At 41.8% G+C, this 19,967-nt stretch overlaps 1 protein-coding gene and 1 long non-coding RNA gene across 7 annotated transcripts; both read left to right on the plus strand.

Moving 5' to 3' along the window:
• The first annotated feature begins 6,387 nt into the window (after positions 1 to 6,387).
• LOC119314358 lies at positions 6,388 to 10,157 on the plus strand. 6 transcript variants are annotated; one of them, XR_005152282.1, is made up of 5 exons: positions 6,388 to 6,871; positions 6,975 to 6,996; positions 7,125 to 7,201; positions 9,272 to 9,373; positions 9,745 to 10,157. XR_005152282.1 is itself a non-coding variant. In XM_037589083.1 (5 exons), the coding sequence occupies exons 1-4, from the start codon at positions 6,513 to 6,515 to the stop codon at positions 9,324 to 9,326; spliced, it is 591 nt and encodes a 196-aa protein (XP_037444980.1). In that variant the 5' UTR covers positions 6,388 to 6,512; the 3' UTR covers positions 9,327 to 9,373; positions 9,745 to 10,157. The 6 variants fall into 6 exon arrangements, 1 of the variants encoding a protein (XP_037444980.1); XR_005152278.1 differs by lacking the exon at positions 6,975 to 6,996 and adding an exon at positions 7,501 to 7,604; XM_037589083.1 differs by lacking the exon at positions 6,975 to 6,996 and adding an exon at positions 7,505 to 7,604.
• Positions 10,158 to 15,476: 5,319 nt separating this feature from the next.
• LOC119314361 lies at positions 15,477 to 18,548 on the plus strand. The gene is made up of 4 exons (XR_005152283.1): positions 15,477 to 15,751; positions 15,965 to 16,104; positions 17,232 to 17,490; positions 18,288 to 18,548. It is a non-coding gene; the product is annotated as an uncharacterized LOC119314361 (long non-coding RNA).
• Positions 18,549 to 19,967: the final 1,419 nt, after the last annotated feature.

Below are 19,967 nucleotides of genomic sequence, written 5' to 3' on the forward strand. Positions count from 1 at the left end.
CTCTGTAATTTGCCCCTGAATTACTAGTTTACCCTTGAATTCTTCTGCAATCTCTCACTCTGTAATTTGCTGCGTCTCCAAATGAATCTTGTTGGCTGTTACTTTTGCTCCGCCAATTGAACCAAGTTTCAGATCTGAGTGTCTAACCTGAACATTTGAACTAGTATCATGGGAAGCAGTTGATTTTTGTGTGTGCTTGTTTTCGAAAATAGATGCTGACCATCTGATCCTTCTTTAAGAATTGTGATAAAAGGCAGCCGATTTCTTTGGCTAAACATAGATTTTTTACTAGCTAACCCAACTTTCTGAATCATGATAAGAAGCAGTTGATTTCTTCTGCTGAAAATATATATGAGCTGAATGCAGATCTACCAATGCGTTCTCCAATTCCCTGTTGATGTTTCAGCTCTGCAGCCAGTTGCTGTGTAATTCTCTGCCCCCAAATACGATCGTGTTTGCTTCAGTGTACCCTGTGTTCAAACCAAATTACTACTCACCACCAGTTGCTCTAATTGGGACTCTTCACAAATTGTGATGATGGCGAGCTGCTGATTTTTTATTGTGGGCATTTTGAAAATGGATATTGACCATCTCATACGTCTTGTGATAACACGCAGCAGATTTCTTCGGCGATTCGGCGTGCTCGCTTCTTCGGGTGACGCAAGGTGCCCCCCTCATTCACGTGCGGCTGGAGGGCTCGGGGTTTCAGGCGCTAGCAACGGCGACACCTATGGGTGTCGCTTCCCTCCAGAGGGCGTTGCTATGGGTTCCCTCAAAGTGCCAGCAGTGCGGGATGAAAATCATATTGAATCTTTCGGGCTTGACGAGGGTGGCGCCCGACGTCATCACCCTCTTGAGGGCGTCGTTATGGACCCCAGGTACCTTTGGGTTGCATATGGCTAATGGTGTCGAGTTTGCCTTGCTGGCGTAGTGCATCCTCGCCTTTCGAAGGGGTGGTTCCGTTGACCGCCTATCTTGTAGACGTGTCCTCGTTGTCTCCGTTCTCGATCCTTGCCGTCTCTTAGGAGGAGCGGCGCTCCATGGCCCGGAGAAAAGAGGCTTTCTCGACAGCGAGTTAGCCCTCTCCGGAGATGGCTCGGTGTGTTCAGGTCCTCGGGCACGGTGGTTTCTCTTGGCGGCATGGTTCCGGTCCTCTTCAGTAGTGTTGGTTGTAGTGTGTTAGGGGTGGCCTCTCCTGCTTTTTCATGTTTGGTGTTGAGTTAGTGGCACTTGTGCCACTCACCCAATGTCTTTTTATGTTTCTTTCCGACCTGCTTGTATGATGGTTTTCTCACACCATGTATCGGTTTGATCGTTTGTAACTTTATCTATAAAGGGGGGCGAAAGTGTGTTTCGACTTTCGAGATTTGTTCGGCTGAACATGGATTCTTGACTACCTCATCCAACTATTTAAAATTTGAGTCATGATAAGAAGCAATTGTTTTCTTCTCTTTTTCTTAATGCGGGAAGAAGCAACTGGTTTCTTTGTCACAACATACATATGAGCCAAATTCGGATGAAAAAAATACATGAACTTAGGGGGACCTCAAGTTGCAAACATTAGGCTCATGGGCTATGGGTTTGCTTTAAAGCTACCCACGTAGTCATGTATCCAAGGATTTTTATTATTGCCTTAATGCTGATATATCAGTCTGAAAATGATCAAAGGACGTGTAGATTGGATAGCGGTTCTTGGGAGGGGCGGGGTGCCTTGGATTTTTTTTTGATTTTTTCCTTATTTGTTTATCTTTCTTTTTTTCTTCTTTAAAAATGTCCAGGATAAAAAAAGTTCCAAATTTCAGGAATGATTCTGAATTTGAATTTTTTCCATGGATTTAAATTCAAACAATGTTCATGAATTTGTGAAAATGTACATGAATTATGAAAATGTTCATGAATTTAATTTTTTATCAAATAAAAAAATGTTCAGCAGTTTAAATAAAAATGTTTGTGAATTTCAGAAAATGTTAGCAAATTTGTAAAAATGGTCAGTATTTAGGAAAATGTTTATGACTTGAAAAATATTTACGAATCCAATTTTTTTGGTAAAATTCGAAAAAAGTTCATGATTTAAAAAATGTCACACATTTGTAAAAATAAATGGTCCCTATTTCACAAAATAGTTATCGTTTAAAAAAATATTCACAATTCAAATGTATTCATGAATTCAGAAAATGTTCATGATTTCAAAAAAGAATTCAGGATTTGAAAAAGTTTGTAAATTTTAAAAACTGTTAATGACTTCAAAAATGTTACAAATTTGTAGAAAAATGGTCTCCATTTTGAAAAATAATCATGATTTCAAAAATACTCACAATTAAAAAAATCATGAATTCAGGAAATCTTCATGATTGAAAATAAATCACGCAGATGATATTTTTTGAACTAAACTCATATTGGGGTATCTTAAGAATATTTAATGAAGTATATTGAGAATAATAAAGAGGTATAATTAATGCGTATATGAGGTATATTGAGGATGGGAGTACATACTCCTAAGAGTATATATATAGGGTCGCGCTATTCGTCACCCTGGGTGAGGAATTCTTATTCCTCACCCCAGCCACGCTGTACGAGCTACACACACCACGCCACAACCATTATAAGAGACAAAAGCTGTCTGAGGTAAAATTACACCACACCACAACCACCGTAAGAAACAAAAGTTGTTTGAGGTAAAATTATATTCGAGTGGGTGCCACATCCACCATAGAAACAAAACGCTTGTGAGGCAAAATTACGACACGGAGCCGAGTAACCTGTCCTTCTCGCAAGGCGGGTGCGATGTAAAGTTAAGGTGAGGATGGTCAGAGAAGGTAAGTTTCAGATAATTGTTTGGAAACCTGACTCCTAATTCTGTTAAAGAACTGGCAGGACAATTTATATTGGCGTCATATGCTGCAATTGTCGGTGAAATCAAGGAAATTAATATTATCTTTCCAGTTATTGGTACGAAAGCAAATACAGTTGCGCACATGTGTGCAAAAATTGTTGTTCGTGCGAGTAGATGAAGCTGGTGGCTGAGCTCTGCCCCTGATTTCCAATATACTACCCCTGCAACAAAAGTATACTTTTGAGAATGAAATAACTCCTAAGGTTATAGGGTTTCTTTTTTGAGAATTAAGATTCTATAGGAATGTGTCCGGAGGCTGTCAGGTAATGATATTGCCAGCCAAGTATGCAGATACACAATGTCAATTTCCGAACACAAATTACCTAGGGCATCATGCAAAATACTGATGGTTGGGGTAAAACATATGGACAAGGCCGTATAATTACAGAAACAAACTGACTTGATATGTTACACTGCGCTATATGCACTGAAACATCAGGTCTTGCTAAAACGACCTCAAAATGGATGATGCCTAGCATCTTGAAGTCTTCCTGGAACCTCCCTTGCAGCTACACATTGTTCAGACTCCATAAAATCGTCATGATGAATAAAGTCTAGAAAACTACAGAGACAAAACTGCGCTTATCACATCCTTTGCTCGCATGCAGGATCATGAACTTTAGGATAAGCAACCTAACAATTAATTGGAACTCTTAGTCAAAGCCAATGGGGTAATCTCAGGCAGACCGCATTTCAAAGAAGCTTGCAAGATTGAACTGCTGAAGCTTAATGTCAGATTTTACAACTATAAACTGTAGTCAGAAAAACATTAAAACATGGATATATTCTTACCAACAACCTAGTGAATGAGACATGATGGTCCGAGATAAATAGAGCAATGCTCTTTGCTAGAGAAAAGCACACATGCAGATTTTTCTTATAACATGTATACATAAAGAGAATTAAATTAGATGATAAAATAAATAGAGGAATGCTCTTCCCTGAGGAAAACAAACGCATGCATATTTTTACTTATACATAGCATATACATACAGAGAATTAAACTAGATGGTAACAGAAATTGCACAAGCATCAGTCAGAATTTACCTTTTCATATAGGAGTTTATGATATTTGAAGTTCAAAGTGTCTGGCTACTGTGCTCCCATTTTATGTCTACATTTTTTTCGTCTGAATTGCTATGTGTAGTTGGCATACTGTTAATTTACTGATCTGGATCTAACGTCAGGCATATTTGGGGTATGTGCCTAAAAGTGTCTACATTTTATCTCTTCTGTTATGCTTGCATAATGTAAAAATGGATCAAGGAATTTGTAGATTCAGAGCGCTCACCAATACTCCTGCAATCTCTTTAGTGGGTTTCTTTGTCTGGGTCACTATCTACTTATGCTTGTTACGCTACCTGTTGCTAGATGGATGGATACATTATTAAATAGGTTGATGCTTTATTCCACATCTATGTCTAAAGGAACTGACCTTTTGAATCATTGCTGACAATCTAGTAAATCACAGGAGAAGGACCATTAAATTACTCCATGCGCTGAGCTGAAACATATTGGCATATCACTGAGGAAAAGAAAGAAACTACAAAATTGACTAATTTGCAGAATGATAGAATTACACACATAGTTCTTTATTTCCAGATATACCATTTCCAAAGACCAAATAGAGCTGAAATTATATTAGTGGCCCAGGTAAATAAAATAGGGGCGTCGTAGGTGCTTGTTACCATTAACTACAGCTGAGATTAAAATAAGGGCCCAGGTAAAAAAATACAGAGGCGTCATATCGTAGGTACTTGTTAGTATACCATAAACTATGCTCAAATCATAGTAGGGGGCTAGGGGCATGGTAGGTACTTCTCAGTATACTATTTTCTCTTCCTGAATGCAAGTAGCATTTACAAAACATTTTGAAACTAGTTACTGGCAAACTAAAGTTGAGTTATTAAAAAAATGACACCTGAGTGATCCACGGACAGGTATATGAACTACAATGAGAAAAGATTTAAAATAATCATGACTGAATGCTTTCAACTCCGAGAATCTAATTAATTACTGCACTGGCATTCGGGATATAAGTCTTAACACCTTCAGAGGATAGAAACAATACTCACAATATTTGCATAAAGTCTGAAGAAGTGTTGAACTATTAGGGGAAGGGAATGTATTTTTTTTTCTTTTGTTGCGTGATTTCTTTTAGTCCATAGGTTTGCTGATGTGACGGCGAAATCTAGCAGAAAAGTGAGGATGAACTGCGTACAGAATAAGGGCTTCTTTTTATCGGACAGAATGAGGGCTCTGTTGGGGCCGAACCCCAAATTTTGCCCTTGAGATCAAAACGGAGCTCTACCCTTCCCGTCCACTGCTTCCTCATTGTGCGGTGGCAACCTGAGGAGCAGCTTCTTGGGCAACCCGGGATCCTTTCTTGGCCTTCGTCCTCTTTCTTTGCCCCGCTCCTAAACAATCAAGAACCCTAACCCTAAAAATTCAGAAATTGATGGATGAGGAAACGACAGGAAAAGGAAGAGGGAGTTCTTACCGGCGAGAAGACCGACGGAGGTGCGGATGGACGCAGGAGAAGGCCGTTGTCGCCGCCGACCTCGCGTCGGATCTTTGCACTGTCCACTTCGCCTCCTGCAAGCATGAGAGAGGGAATGGGGGAGTACACCACGCGCCAGGGTGGAGAGTAGCCCTCGCTTCCGGGTTGTCCCACCGGCACAGTCGCCGCCGCCGCCGCCGCCGCAATCGGAGGATGGACTAGGGAGAGAGAAACGGTGTCAAGCCGAGTGGGTTAGAAAAGATACAGGTACATGAACTTGTAACCTGGGCAGAGACCCCGTAATGGCGGGGTGGGCTACCTCCTAAACGACCAGCAAAGCACTCCCATCAACGTAAATTTACAAGGGTGAAACGTAATTTTATCGCGGTCGAGGTTTGCATGAGCCAGACCATGTGGCTCGGTGGATGCGTCAGGGTGAAGAATTACTTATTCTTCACCCAGGGTTATTAATAGAGTTTCTATATACTCCCTCCGTCCCGAAAAACACGTCGCAGGCGTAGTTCATTGCCAGTTTTATAAAAAAGCCCTCGTAGTTTCAAAACAATCACAGACAAGCCCCTCCACCCCGTCTTCTTCCTCCGCCGTCGCCCGTGCGTCTCCAGGGGCCGGCGCCGCCAAGCTGCGCGATTTGCAGCCCACCAGGAAGTGTTCCGCCTCCGTCGCCACGTACCTTCAACGCCGCTGCCGTCGCCAAGTACTTACTCCGCCACCGCCGCCCAGACCTGCGCCGCCGCGATTACCTGCGGGCGTCGCTGGAATTTCAACCACGATCCGGTGGAGCAGGAGCTCCCTCTCATCGTCCTCGAGCTCCCGCGAGTCCTCCTCGTGCTCTTGCGAGTCCACCTTGAGCTGCCTCCCGTGCGCCACCGCGATCCCTCCCGCCGTGATCCACCTACGGGCATCGCCGGAGCCGGCCCCCACGATCCCTGGTCGTCTCCCTCGCAGCCTCACTCGTCTCCCCTGCACGCCGGAGCCCTTCCTCTCGGCTCCCCCCGCGCTGGAGCTCCCCTGCTCGGCTCCCCTGCGCGTCGCCGGAGCTGCCTCGCCCCACACCTCCACCGCGTTGCTTCCCTCTCCTTGTTCCCTTGCTCGTTCCCCATGGTGAACCACGGGAAGGAGAAGGCTCGATTTTTTTTCTCGATCTGCTCTCCGACGGCGGCGGCCTTCCCCGAGCTTGGCGAGCTGGAGCTGTCCCTTCCCGCCGTCGATCTGCTCTCCGCGAGGCCGCCTGCCTTCCCGGACCATCCCCTCTCGCTCAGCCGCGACTCCCTCCCTGGAGCAGCCGTTCCCGCCCAACCCAAAGCCGCCGGCCGGAGCTACACCGCAGCACGCTCCCTCCCCCTCTTCTTGGGGACCGGATTGTGGCCGAGGAGGAGCTTGTCCTTGTCGCCCAGCTGCTCCCGCTCCAACGGGCTCGTCCACAAGTCCGGCAGCACCAGCCGCTCTTCCCTCTTCCGGTCCGCCCTCCTCCCTCCCCTCCCCTCCCGTGGCATGCTCTATTCTGTTATCTTCCTTCTTTCTTTGTCCTGATGATTTTTACTGACGGAGTTGTACACATAGGCGACCCAAATCCAACATTTTAGTAAGATTTGTACTGTCTCAAAATTCATCCATGAACTCTGACTCTGAAATTAGTACTGTCTCAAAGTTCAATAAGATTTGCTCATTGTTGTGCAGTACTGAATCATGGATTATATTGTGGCTCTGCAGGTCTAGCCCATCGACGACGACGGCTCCTCCTCATGCTCATCGGACTCGTGCACAAGTGCTCTGCAAGTCTGCATTGGGTAAAGTCTGAATTTTTCATTTTTACTACCGTCAAAATTCAGTTGTCAAAGAAAGTGCCATCAACATGTCAATGGCCATGCTAGACAGAGTTCTTATTCATGTCTAGGCAGAGTTCTTATTTATGACAAAACTGGATGTCTAGACAGAGTTCTTATTCATGTCTAATTGTGTTGACAGAGTTCAATGTACTCTGTCAATAGAATCAAAACTGATTTATTACCTTCCCATATGAACTTTACTGAAAAAATCAGTCACCATTCTGAATTTTGACAGTACTCTACAAACTGCTTCTGGGCAGGAAGCAGATACAGTTTTTCTTGGTGGGCGTGGTTTTGGAACAGCCATGTCTTCTCTAATTTTGACAGTGCTTGAGTTTAGAGTATGGTTATACTTTTGCTTAGGGTAAGTTAACACGTCTCTTTCTACAATTTTTAAATGCTTCTTGTCAGGAAGGGAATTATGTTTGTAAGGATAGTGTATTTTGCAAAGGCTTTTTTACTTGCTGTTTTGCTTGACTCCATCAATCCTCAAAGATTTCTTGTTCTTTGGAGTTTCAGATACTAGATGTCTGTCTTGTTAGTGGATGCAGTTTCAGATAATAGATGAACTGAGAGAGAGAGAGCATAGGTGATCTTTAATAATAACAGTAAAAAAGGAAAATCTATCTTCTGCAATGTGTGTAAGCTGGTTATTGCCGGCCGGTGATATTTGTTGAAGAATAGAACGTGAGAGGTCATTCCCAACACGGGTCGATATCAAGGAGGGGCTATCTCCATCTATCTGTGGAGCTGGATACAGATGGGAGATGGCAAAATCATTTTGGTTAGGCGTCAAGTCAACATCGGTAATGTCGTTGGATGAATGCAGAGCAGAACAGTGTAGACGTGCACGCACATATTCAGTTAAACTTGGACATGACTGCAGCCCATTTAAACTTGGACTACAGATATTGGATGGATCCATTTAAATTGATAGAAAACTGAATATTCACTGTAGTCTCAGTTAACTGAATTTTCTGAAGCCATTTTCCTGCTCACAAGTTGACAGAAAACTGTTTGAAACAAATTTTGACAGTAGCAATAACCTATCTTTGGAGTAAGTCATTTTATTTAGTAAAGTATAGAAAGTATTATTTCTTGCAAATTATTGTGTGACTATTCTGGAGATGGTCTTTAAGTGTTCCTATCTAGACTTCTTATTTTAGGCTTTAAGCTGATCCATTCCATGAGATATGCTAGATTTTAGCATCTGTATTGATGAACCTTTGATGAAACTAAGAAAAACTGGAAGTGTCCTTGATAGCATGAAATGGACCTCTTAACTAAATAAAACCAATTATTGACACGGAGTATTTAGGACAATCCATGAGGTTTTCTTAGATGCAAAAAAGTTCTGTTTGTTGTGTGCATCACAAATTTAGTTTTAGTTCCAGTGAAGTTTCCTGTCCTTTAGGTTTATTCTTATCAGAAACAAATTCAACTAACCAAATTAGCTGTTGCCTATCATTTTGGTATTGCCTAGGTGACTGGGTATATAATGGAAATAAACTGAAAAAGAAGAAAAAAAATGCATTCTTCTTATAAATGAGTGTAGCTGCAAATGTTAGACATACTCCGCCAAGTACAGTAGTGTGCATATCTTTGAAACATCTTGGAAAATATGCAGAGTAGCTGTTGATGTTGATCTCCAGCATGTATGCAGAGTAGTTGTTTACTGAATTTTAGGAGTAAACTGACTGAAGCAAATTTTAGAATGACTGAATTTTCAGCCAAGTTTGTTTCTGAACAGTACTGACATGGAGCGGTGTAGTGGCCATGTATAGTAGTGTAGTGGCCCTGCAGTGACCAAAGTTTTCAGATTATTCTGATTAATTCAAATTAATCCAAATAAATTCCAACAAGGAGTTTATATACAAGGATTAGACAAGGCATACAACATGCATTTGTGTAACCAACATGCATGCATTTGAATTTGAATGATTCAAATAACTGAATTTATATGTACTCCACTTTATACCCAAGCTTTCATTAAGTAATTTATGTTTGTTTATTTTTGTTTTTTCTCTGTAGGAAATACTTTGGCATGGAGTACATTGTGGCTCTGAAATCATTTCTGAAGCAGTGAGATCTGAAGTTTATGCTAGAATTGAAGTGTTTGTTTCCTAACTATAGGTATGCTCATCCAGAGAAGTGTTTTCAGAAACTTGTCCATATTCTCCTTTTTCAGTTAGTTTTTCCCACAATTTGGGAAGGAGCAACAGTCAGCAGTCTTAACGTTTTAATATGTCTGAAACAATTACTCCCAAAGGAAACAAACACTTCAATTTATCATCATTTTGGAAAGAACCATGGTAAATGTTTGAACATGCTTTTTTCCGTTAGTTTTTCCCACATTTTGGAAAGAACCATGCACAAAGGAAACAAACACTTCATTGATCATCATTGGAGTATTTGCAAACAAGGCAATTGCTTAAATTTACTCAAGGCCTTGCTATTAATTGAAAGCTTTTAGTTAACAGTAAATCAATTTCACAAATTGTCAGGTAGCAGTACTCTGATGGAGTACCTTCTTCAGAGTGCAAATAGCACCAGCAGCAGCAGTCACGGCGGGAGTCAACAACAACAACAGCAACACGACACGGATCAGCAACAGAAGCACAGGCAGAGGAGCAGTAGCATCAACACGGGAAGAGGAGCAGCAGCAGCACGGGTTAGCTCCACCGGCGGCAGGGGAGAAACAGAGGAGAAACAAGATGCAGCAGCACGGGCTAGCACCACCGGCAGGCACGTAGGCAAAGAAGGAGCACCACGGCGACGCGTGGGAGCTCGACGAGGACTCGCGGGAGACCACGGAGGACGCGCGCGAGCTCCTGTCCACCAGATCGTGGGGGCCGGCTCCGGCGATGCCCGTAGGTGGATCACGGCGGGAGGGATCGCGGTGGCGCACGGGAGGCAGCTCAAGGTGGACTCGCGGGAGCTCGAGGACGATGAGAGGGAGCTCCTGCTCCACCGGATCGTGGTTGAAATTCCAGCGACGCCCGCAGGTAATCGCGGCGGCGCAGGTCTGGGCGGCGGTGGCGGAGTAAGTACTTGGCGACGGCAGCGGCGTTGAAGGTACGTGGCGACGGAGGCGGAACACTTCCTGGTGGGCTGCAAATCGCGCAGCTTGGCGGCGCCGGCCCCTGGAGACGCACGGGCGACGGCGGAGGAAGAAGACGGGGTGGAGGGGCTTGTCTGTGATTGTTTTGAAACTGCGAGGGCTTTTTTATAAAACTGGCAATGAACTGACGTGTTTTTCGGGACGGAGGGAGTATATATAAACAAACATGAAAAAAAGATAAACCTCCCCATAACCGAAAGAGTGAGCCTGCCCTACTTGGGCTGACCCAAAGTCAGGTAGCGAGGGAAAAAAATTCTATGAGACCAGGTCTCACGGTTTAGCAGGTGAGACCCATCTTGATGGATGACACATGACATTTACAAATCACAAAGCATCTACCCCACCCTTCACCTGAAATGTGAATGCCACATGTCATCCATCAGGACGGGTCTCACCTGGTTTATATGAGACCTGGTCTCATATAATTTTTTTCCGGTAGCGAGGGAGAGGGGAGAGGTGCGCGTTTGGTCGACAATTGTGGACCTAGGCGATAAATAGGAGTTTCTAAAAAAAAGGCGATAAATAGGAGCCTCCGCTCAGGAAGATCCGATCGCCGCCGCTGCCTAGTTCAAGCCCTGCCGAGGATCGTTGCCGGTTGCCGTCCTGACGGCGTCTTTGCTACTCTTGCCGGTTGGCATCGTTTCAATCCCGCACACATACCACAAGTGCAGCCATCGTGGGAAACCTGCCGCTCAGCTCCAGGGTACAAGGTCAGATCTACGATTTATGCGATGCTTTTGTTACTCAGTAGCAGGGTTTAGGACTTGCTGAATCGGTAGTACTGCTAGCCGACTAATCGCTACACTTTTGGTTTTAAGTTTGTAGTAGTAGCTGCTAATTAGTCCTCATTATTTGCAAAGGTAATTGATCTATCTAGTGCTAAACACTTGAACTCATCCAATTGGTCAAGTCGCTGTTTTATTTGCTGAAAGAATTATGTCTAGCTAAACTCTATTGCCGTATCACGGCATCAGTTTGAAGTATAGCTTCGTACCCTGTAGTTTCAGTTTTCTTAACTGGCATGTTAGCACATCTCTTTTGCTCTGATTGCTGAAAGCATTATGCAATTAGTATCCATGTTTCACGCATCGGCCTCTGTTTTGCACTTGAGGAAGACGGCACAGTGGCATGCCATCTTGAATACGCGTGATTTTGCATCAGGAAATGCGCAATGAAACTTGTGTTTTTAAGCACCAGAAGTTTTTCATATGAAATTAGATATATATGTGTATATACATCTATATACATTATAGATAGTCTTAAAGGCCCACATCGCGACTTCTTAGGGCCCTAAAAGACATAGAGCCGGCCCTGATTGTTGTTGACAGAACTCTTCTTAATTTAAACTGGAAAGGTGGGAGTATCATGTATAGGGAACAATGCAACTCCTTTTTCTGGTCTCCAATTATCGTCATTAATGAAACTTTTGTTAGTTAAAGCTAGGCAATGTAGGGTGGAATAAGAACATATATTTGACTTTTTCTTCTTCTTCAGATTTTCCCATATGATTGACATGTATCTGTTGTGGTGTGCCTCTTATCAGCAAGCATCACCTGCCATGAATTCTTCGAGGAAGAAAAGTGGGATTACTGATTCACACACTCCTACCACACCGAAGCCACGGAAAGCATAGGTACATATAAGCCCAATTTTCTTTTAGTACGATATGGAATTTTGTTGCCAAAGAAAAAAAATTATGACCTTTCTAATTTTTTTTGTCATCCGCTAATGTTAGGATACATCACCCGTCATGGCTAGCTTGTGTAAATAAAGGGCCAACGGCTAGAGAGAAGGTATGTATATATTATTTTTTATTGAAAAACAACACATGTACGTAATAACAACTTGTCACACTAAAATTTTCCTTTTGCTTACTTTTTGTAATTTATCTAATTATTATGATATATATTTTGCTATTAACAACTTGTCACACTGCATGGTCTACTATCAAGGTGTTATTATGACCTTATTTGGGAAGTCTTGCATGGCAATCAGAGGAAAAAGATTGCAAACCTAATCTTAAGGGGTTATTACTACATCTATGCAATATTCAAATTCGTCAAGTAAAGATGCTAGCTTTCATTGCAGAAGTTGAGGTATTTGTTGTCAATAGAAAACAAATTTTGTTAGGAAAACAAAAAATAGTCAATGAAAAAGGTAGAGTAAGTAGTAAATATCATGGGCCTGCCTTCAAAGGTGAGGCACCTGAAACTAAACGAAGGCATGCACACAAGACGATCGAGCCCGAAACAAAAACAGAAAGAAGCCAAACTGTTCGCGGCATACAAAGACCCGAAAGAGCGAGCAATTACTTACAAAGGCCTAGTGTAACACATCAAAGAAAACAAAAGATCTACAAATGGACACTTCATGAGAAGGTTCACATTGTGCGCAATCAGTCGCCTACTATGTCCAACTACGATTACATAAATTGTATAAATTGGGTAAACCTGACCCTTATAACTTGTTGAGAGCATAAAGCAGTACAAGAGCGATAAGTAATAAATTTTGTTGCTAACCTTGCTCTGCACAATATAGACATAGATTACTCTCCTCTTTAGAAGTCTTTGATTTAGTTCTAGGACAAGGAGAAGGTGGCAAAGAGGGAGAAGGCCCTGTTTGCGGAGGGAGATGTATATAAATCATTTGCTACATGTCCACTGCCACAAAATTGAGATTTAATTTCTTTACTACGACATACTAACCATTAATCTTGTGTTTTTCAAAGTAGATTATTGAGCACCTAATGAGTGATGTCGAGAATGTACCACACAGATCTTTGCGTGCCAGCAATGAAGTACGCACAATCTGAACCCTAGTTATTGCACGTATTAACTGTATTCATCCTTCTAATGTAGGGCCACATATTGCAATAAAGTCATACAACTATGCAAGTAATAGAGCATCAAACCACCCAAAAAGAATACAAGGATAAACATAAGTACTTCAAACCACTTGTTGATGGTTTAACTGACATTAAACTCAATTCAAATCTGACCAATAGAACTCTACTCTGTTTAGAGGTAAAGCCATATTTACAAATGCACAAATTTATCTTGCAAATTGTTATGTGAAAGAGAACACCCTTATTTCCCATTCATGATAATAGATCCCAACATACCAGATTAAGAAATTAAGGTTATTTAAAAGTTATTTACTTATCTATTGGTGTGGCTTACTGCATGTTAAACACCCGGTTCTCTTTTATGTACAAGCCTTTTTCTAGGAAGTGTGACAAGTGTACATGTCATAAGGGACCACACTGAAGATAGTATGAAGAGGAAGATAATCTAGCGAACATGACAACAACACCCGCCAAGCGGCAACGAGGGCAGCCCCAGTGCATGTAGCTCCCGCTTGCGCAGGGTCTGGGGAAGGGTCCGACCATTTTGGGTCTATTGTACGCAGCCTTTCCCTACATTTCTGTAAGAGGCTGTTTCCAGGACTTGAACCCGTGACCTCAAGGTCACAAGGCAGCAGCTTTAGCACTGCGCCAAGGCTCCCCTTCCCGCCAAGCGGCAACGAGGGCTTTTAGAAATTAATTTGCCATGTGCAGAAGAAGATACAACACGTCTAGCTGATGAGGGTACCACAAACATTAATGCCAATGGGACGTTGCGCCGCTCAAATAGGAAATCAACATCTCTCTTCAAGAAGGAAGATGAGTATTCCTGCTATGACCATGAAAAGAGGCAACATTGTGGTATGTTGCACACATCATTGTCTATCATCCAGTTATATAGCATTGCTCTTTCTATAATTTTAACATGGATAAATCCACATACTAAGTGCAGGTTTGAAAAATTACCCTAAGGCATTTTATCATCTTTTGTTTACCCATTCTAGTGTTTCTTTCTGACCCGCACTCAGTATGTGAATTTATCCATGTTACAAACTCTAGATAGAACAATGTTATATAATAGATGATTGGAAAAATGTGTGCGACATACCACGAAATTGCCTCTTTTCATGGTCATAGTAGGAATACCCATCTTCCTTAATGAAAACAGAGGTTGATTTGGTGTGACCAGCACAGTGTCCCATTGGCATTAATGTGTCATCCTCATCACCTATATGTGTTGTATCTTCTTCTGCAGATGACGATTTAGTGCTTGATGACCTCACTGTCACTTGGCAGGTGTGTCACTGTCATGTTCGGTAGATTCTCCTTACTCATGTCTTTCGTCTGCTCCCTTGTGCCATGTGCACTTGTCACCCTTCTTGCAAAAGCTTGTACATAAAGGAGAACGAGTGGTTAACATGCATTGAACCACACTAATAGATAAGTAGAATATCTTTTAAATAACTTGAATTTCTTAATCTGTTATGTCGGGCTGAACGAACTTATTATCCTGCATTGGAAATAAGGGGTGCTTTATTTCACACGAAAATGTGAGATAAAATTGTGCATTTGTGAATATGACTTTACCTCTATTCACTTACAACATGGAGTAGTGTTTTGTTGGTCGGGTTTGTATTGAGTTCAGTGTCAGTTAAACCATCTACAAGTGGCTTGAAGTACTTATGTCCGTCCGTGTATTTTTGAGTGGTGTTATGTTCTATCACTTGCATAGTTGTATATTTTTTTGCAATATGCGACCGTGTAGAAGGATGGATATAATTAGAATACGGTTTGTAGTATGAAAATGCAATAAATAGGGTTCGAATTGTGCGTACTTCATTGCTGGCATGGACAGGTCTGTGTAGTACATACTCCACATCACTCATGAGGTCCTCAATAATCTATTTTGAAGAATACAAGATGAATGGTTAGTATTTGTAGTAAAGAAAGTAAAACTAAATTCTGTGGCAGTGGACATGTAGCAAATCATTTACATACATCTCCCTCCGCAAGCTGGGCCTTCTCCATCTTTGCCACATTCTCCTTGTCCCATAACTGAATCAAAGGCTTCTGACGAGGAGAGTAATCTATGTCTATATTGTGTTTAACTTTGTCCACATACACTACAAAAAATCTGTTAATACATGACGGATTTCTCATGACAAATTCAAAAACTGTCACGGGTGACCTAGTACAGCCCGCAAGCCCACAAAAGCCCGCCCAAACCCATCCTCGTATATAAAACCTAACCCTAAGACACTTCTTCCCCAATCTCTCTCCCCCTCCGCCGCCACCCCCTCGTCTTGTCACTCCTCCTAGACCGGCTCCTCTCTCGCTCCTCCTTGATCCCCACCTAGATTCGCTCCTCTCTCCCTCCTCTATCCCCACCTAGATTCGCTCCTCTCTCCCTTCTCCTCGATGCTGATTTTTTTAGAGCAAGCAGATTGGATCGATGGTGACCGCATGAGCATGCCGCCGCCGCATGGAATTGCCTTGCCGCTGCGTGGAGTCGCTTTGTCGCCGCCGCCCGTTGCCACTTGCCAGCAAGGTAACTTCGTCCCAACCACTGCTCACCTCCAGGTCCTCTCGTGCTGCTGCTTGTCGTGGTCGTCTTGTTCACTGGGCGCTTGCTTCCTACTGACATACTACATGTGTGCTTGCTGCTGCCGTAGTACATGCGTGCTTGTTGTTTCCGGAGTACATACGTGGTTGCTAGGTGATGGGCTGCGTGCTTGCGTGATTGATTTCCTTCATCTTGCAGGTGCACACACGCACCTAACATCCAGGGAAGTCCACCATCTGAACCACCACGACCATCCCTCTTGGCTAGCACAAGCAGCGCCATCAGCACTTCGGAAGTGAAGGCAAGCAGCCAAGAACTGTAGAAAATCCTGAATTTGTGTAAGTGTTTTCTTATTGATACAAATTTTTTATTTGTATGTCGTATATATGGTTTAAAAACACTAAAATAAAACATATCTTCCTAAAAGATATGTCTGCAGAAGAAGACAAGTTGTGTGGTAGTTCACGTTCAGTCCCTAACAAAAAATTAGACCATGCCAGTGATGAATAAATCATATTAGTGTTCTTCTCTTTTCTGTTGTTATAAATCTGGCATATCTCTATATTTTTAAATATTATTTACCACTTTACTCCCTGGCATAGTTGCAAACTAATAATTGACGTTGTGTATGTTCTTCACTAAGAAGTGGCTGTTTGATACAGTATACCAGTGTGCATTTTTATTTGCAGCAGAACTTGTCTAAGTTAGATGTACTCATCTTTGTTGCTATTAGGATCAAATATCAATGCTTACATTCGGTAAAAAAATCTCCTTCGGCTTTAGTGTATTGTTAAGGTTCTGATAAGTTCAGATATACTACCTCCATTTCAAAATATAATGCGTTTTTTGTAGGCTAAACTGAGGTAGTATTTCTTAGTTCTGACAATGCCTCGCTTAATACTGATCGGTAATAATGAATTTGTTTTCCTGCATATATCTGTACATGTTCCTATCTGAATTAATGCTGGACGTTTTTTGGTGTGTGCGTGTGACATTCAAGTCACATTTTCGCAATATATGTTGGTATATGGTCTTGTTTGAAATTTATGCAATTCGACATACCACAGCAAGCTTTAGAAGTAACTTCCTTCCATCTACAAAAGCTGAGAGGGAGGGGGAGAGGCACACAATTTTACCACCGAATAAGCTGCTCCCTGACCTGGAGGGGGAGGCACAAGATTCACCACTGAATAAGCTAATACACTCAACATGATTGAGGCTCTAAAATGAAATAATGAAAGTGTAGCAATCTGCAGCTTTGGAGATTTAGAGGCACACAAAGATAATGAGATAGTGTAATAATCTGCAGCTTCGAAAATTTTGATTTTTGTTTGCAGCAAATAACAATATTGGTGTTTTCATTGCACTTTGGCCTCCAATGAAATTCTTCTTTGTGTCAATAATAATTCTCTGTCAAAAGTTTTGGTTTAACAGTATACTAATTTTTGTCAGTTGCTTTGCCCAGGTCTATCTCATGGACACCCAGGTTGATATACAGTTTTCTCAACACCCAGATTTGTGGAGCCTGATGTTGGACAATTAGGATGGGACTGCAGACCTTTAGATTTTGGTGCTGAGATTTGTGCGCCCCTCGCTACATGTAAGCCACGTTTATGATGTTGATCTTTCTGCTATGGATTTTAGTTTGGTTCCACTACTAGCGCCTTGAAGACTAAGGATGGTGTTGTCCTGGCTGTGAGAAACGTATCACCTCACCACTGCTGGTAATTTTGCATCTCCACTTATTGCTTTATTATTGTTCTAGTCGAATACAAATTCTTCAGCTGTATGCTTAACTGTTGATGATCTCTTGTGGCTGCAAGAGAAATGTATGGGCAAAATGTCAACATTCTTAGATAGGTCAATTGCTGTGTCCTTCATAGCCTTTTGATTTTATTTTTACTATATCTTTTTTTGTTCTAAGTTTCAACTATCAAGTCTCAACAAGATGTGGACATTGTTCTTCAGGGCATATATGCTTTCTTAATGCTCTAACAGGGTAGATTCTGTGGTTGCTTAACCTAATTTATGAAAATCGGTGGTACCCAAAGGCGCCATTCAATAAGTATTGAAAAGTTGATCCATTCCTACTCACTGCACTGGAAAAATATTGTACAATTGGACAACTGTAGATGTATGTAGCTGTTTGTCGCTGTTTGTCTTCTCAACGCATAACTATCCCTTCTTGTATCTTCATAACATATCATCAGGGAGCATTGGACATATGACAATTGAATGAATCTTGTGCACTGCATTATGTATTGTCCCCCTTTGTGAGACAAGTGTTTTTCTGTTTCTTGTTTGGACGATATGCAAAGTACTTAGCATTTCATTGTTTACTCATAACTTGGTTGTGTTAATTAATACAGATCTACATGATACTTATATGTAGCAAATACTATGCTAGTGTAAGATCTAAGAATTTTGGACAACACGTGATTTATTTTTTAAATTTGTTGCACTTCTCTTACATCTATCTATTCATATCTACAAATATCTAACGGTCTTGTAAATATGCTAGGTATGATTGCATAGCGGGCTACTTGGTGCTGCCCATCACAATCTGCATGACGTGATAGATAGCGTCCATCAGGAGTGTCGACGGCAAGAACATGAATAACTACTTCAATAGTTTAAATGTATAGTTTGTGTGAACTGGATTGTACTATTTCTTAATTTTTTTGAGTGATATTTTGTTAAGCTATGTTGTAAAATTACCATTTTATGGAGGTTTTTGTAAACTACTATGTTGTAGATACCTCTCGATGGTTGAATGTAATTTTGGAAATACTTTTCTTGGGCCAAAGTTTGCATTATGATTTCTGTAATGCATTATGCTTAAAAATGTACTTGGTGAAAATTAGGCCGAATTAAATAGGCTAATGGGCTGAACTAAATTTAAATTTTGCTTAAATTGATGACGGTTTCTATGACGAAAAATAGATGTCCACGTTGGCAGCAGATTTCAAGTCCGTTATGGGTGGGCAGCCATGACAGTTTTCTGTTAGTCTGTGACGGATGATGACCGTCATGTATTAACAGATTTCTTGTAGTGATAGAATTTCTCCTAGTACCACACCTGCATTCTAACACAGTCAAAATGATTGAGTTGGAAAACCATAGCACAACTACATTGGAACGCAGTAGAAATAACTAGGCATTATGTATTACCTCTAAGAGAGTGAGATTACCAACAAAATTTCTGTTTATTGACCTTGTACTGCTTTAAGCTCTCATTGAGGGATCAGGCATCATGGTTGCCTGAATTATGTTACTTATATCATTATCGTCCAACATAAGGTTCAAGTAATCTTAGCTCACTTTTAAGTTTATAATTAGACAAAGTAGGCCACTGATTGCACACAATGTGAACCTTGTCATGAAGTGTTCATTTGGAGATCCTTCGTTTTCTTTGATTTGTTGCACTAACCCTTTGTAATTAGGGATGGCAATGGGTCGGGTTTGGGGCGGGTGGAGCTGGTCCAAATCCAACCCATGACCCATCTTCCTACCCTCTGCCCATCCACCAAATTATCCATGGGCACAACTTGTGCCCATGTCCAAACCCGCTGGATACCCACATACCCATGGAGCTCCATGGGCATAAAAAAGTCAGCATGAAGTCTTCCCAAATATCAAATTAACTCATCATCATTCACTCACAAATGACAACATAAACTACATGCATAAGTAGGCAACAAGTAATACGATGAGTCTGTAAGTGTGACATACTAGGGGTTGATTCTATAGCATATAGCTTATGGCACCAGTTGAATATTGCCTGCCATTTCCCATTGATTCGCTCTTTCTACTGTCACTGCCATATGGCCCCACATGTAATACGGGTATCCATTGGATATCCATGGAGCACAAACTATAACCGTGTCCAACCCGGTTGTTCACGGGTATCCATATCCACGGACCCATGGGCAGAAATGTGCCCCATACCCTTGCCCAACTGGGTCGGGTATTCATGGATATCCAGATCCATGGATAAAATTGCCATCCCTATTTGTAATTAATTGCTCCTCTTTTGGGTCTATGTATGCTGCGAACAGTTTGGCTTGTTTCTTTTTTCTTTCAGACTTGGTCGTATTGCTTGCATGCCTTCATTTAATATTAGGGATCTCCCCTTCCGAAGGCATGTTTATGATATTAAGGGCGTGTTCGAAACCTCTCCGAACTTCTTCAAATCCGCAAA

This window comes from Triticum dicoccoides, chromosome 6A (assembly GCF_002162155.2).
Source record: "Triticum dicoccoides isolate Atlit2015 ecotype Zavitan chromosome 6A, WEW_v2.0, whole genome shotgun sequence".
Taxonomy (NCBI): domain Eukaryota; kingdom Viridiplantae; phylum Streptophyta; class Magnoliopsida; order Poales; family Poaceae; genus Triticum; species Triticum dicoccoides.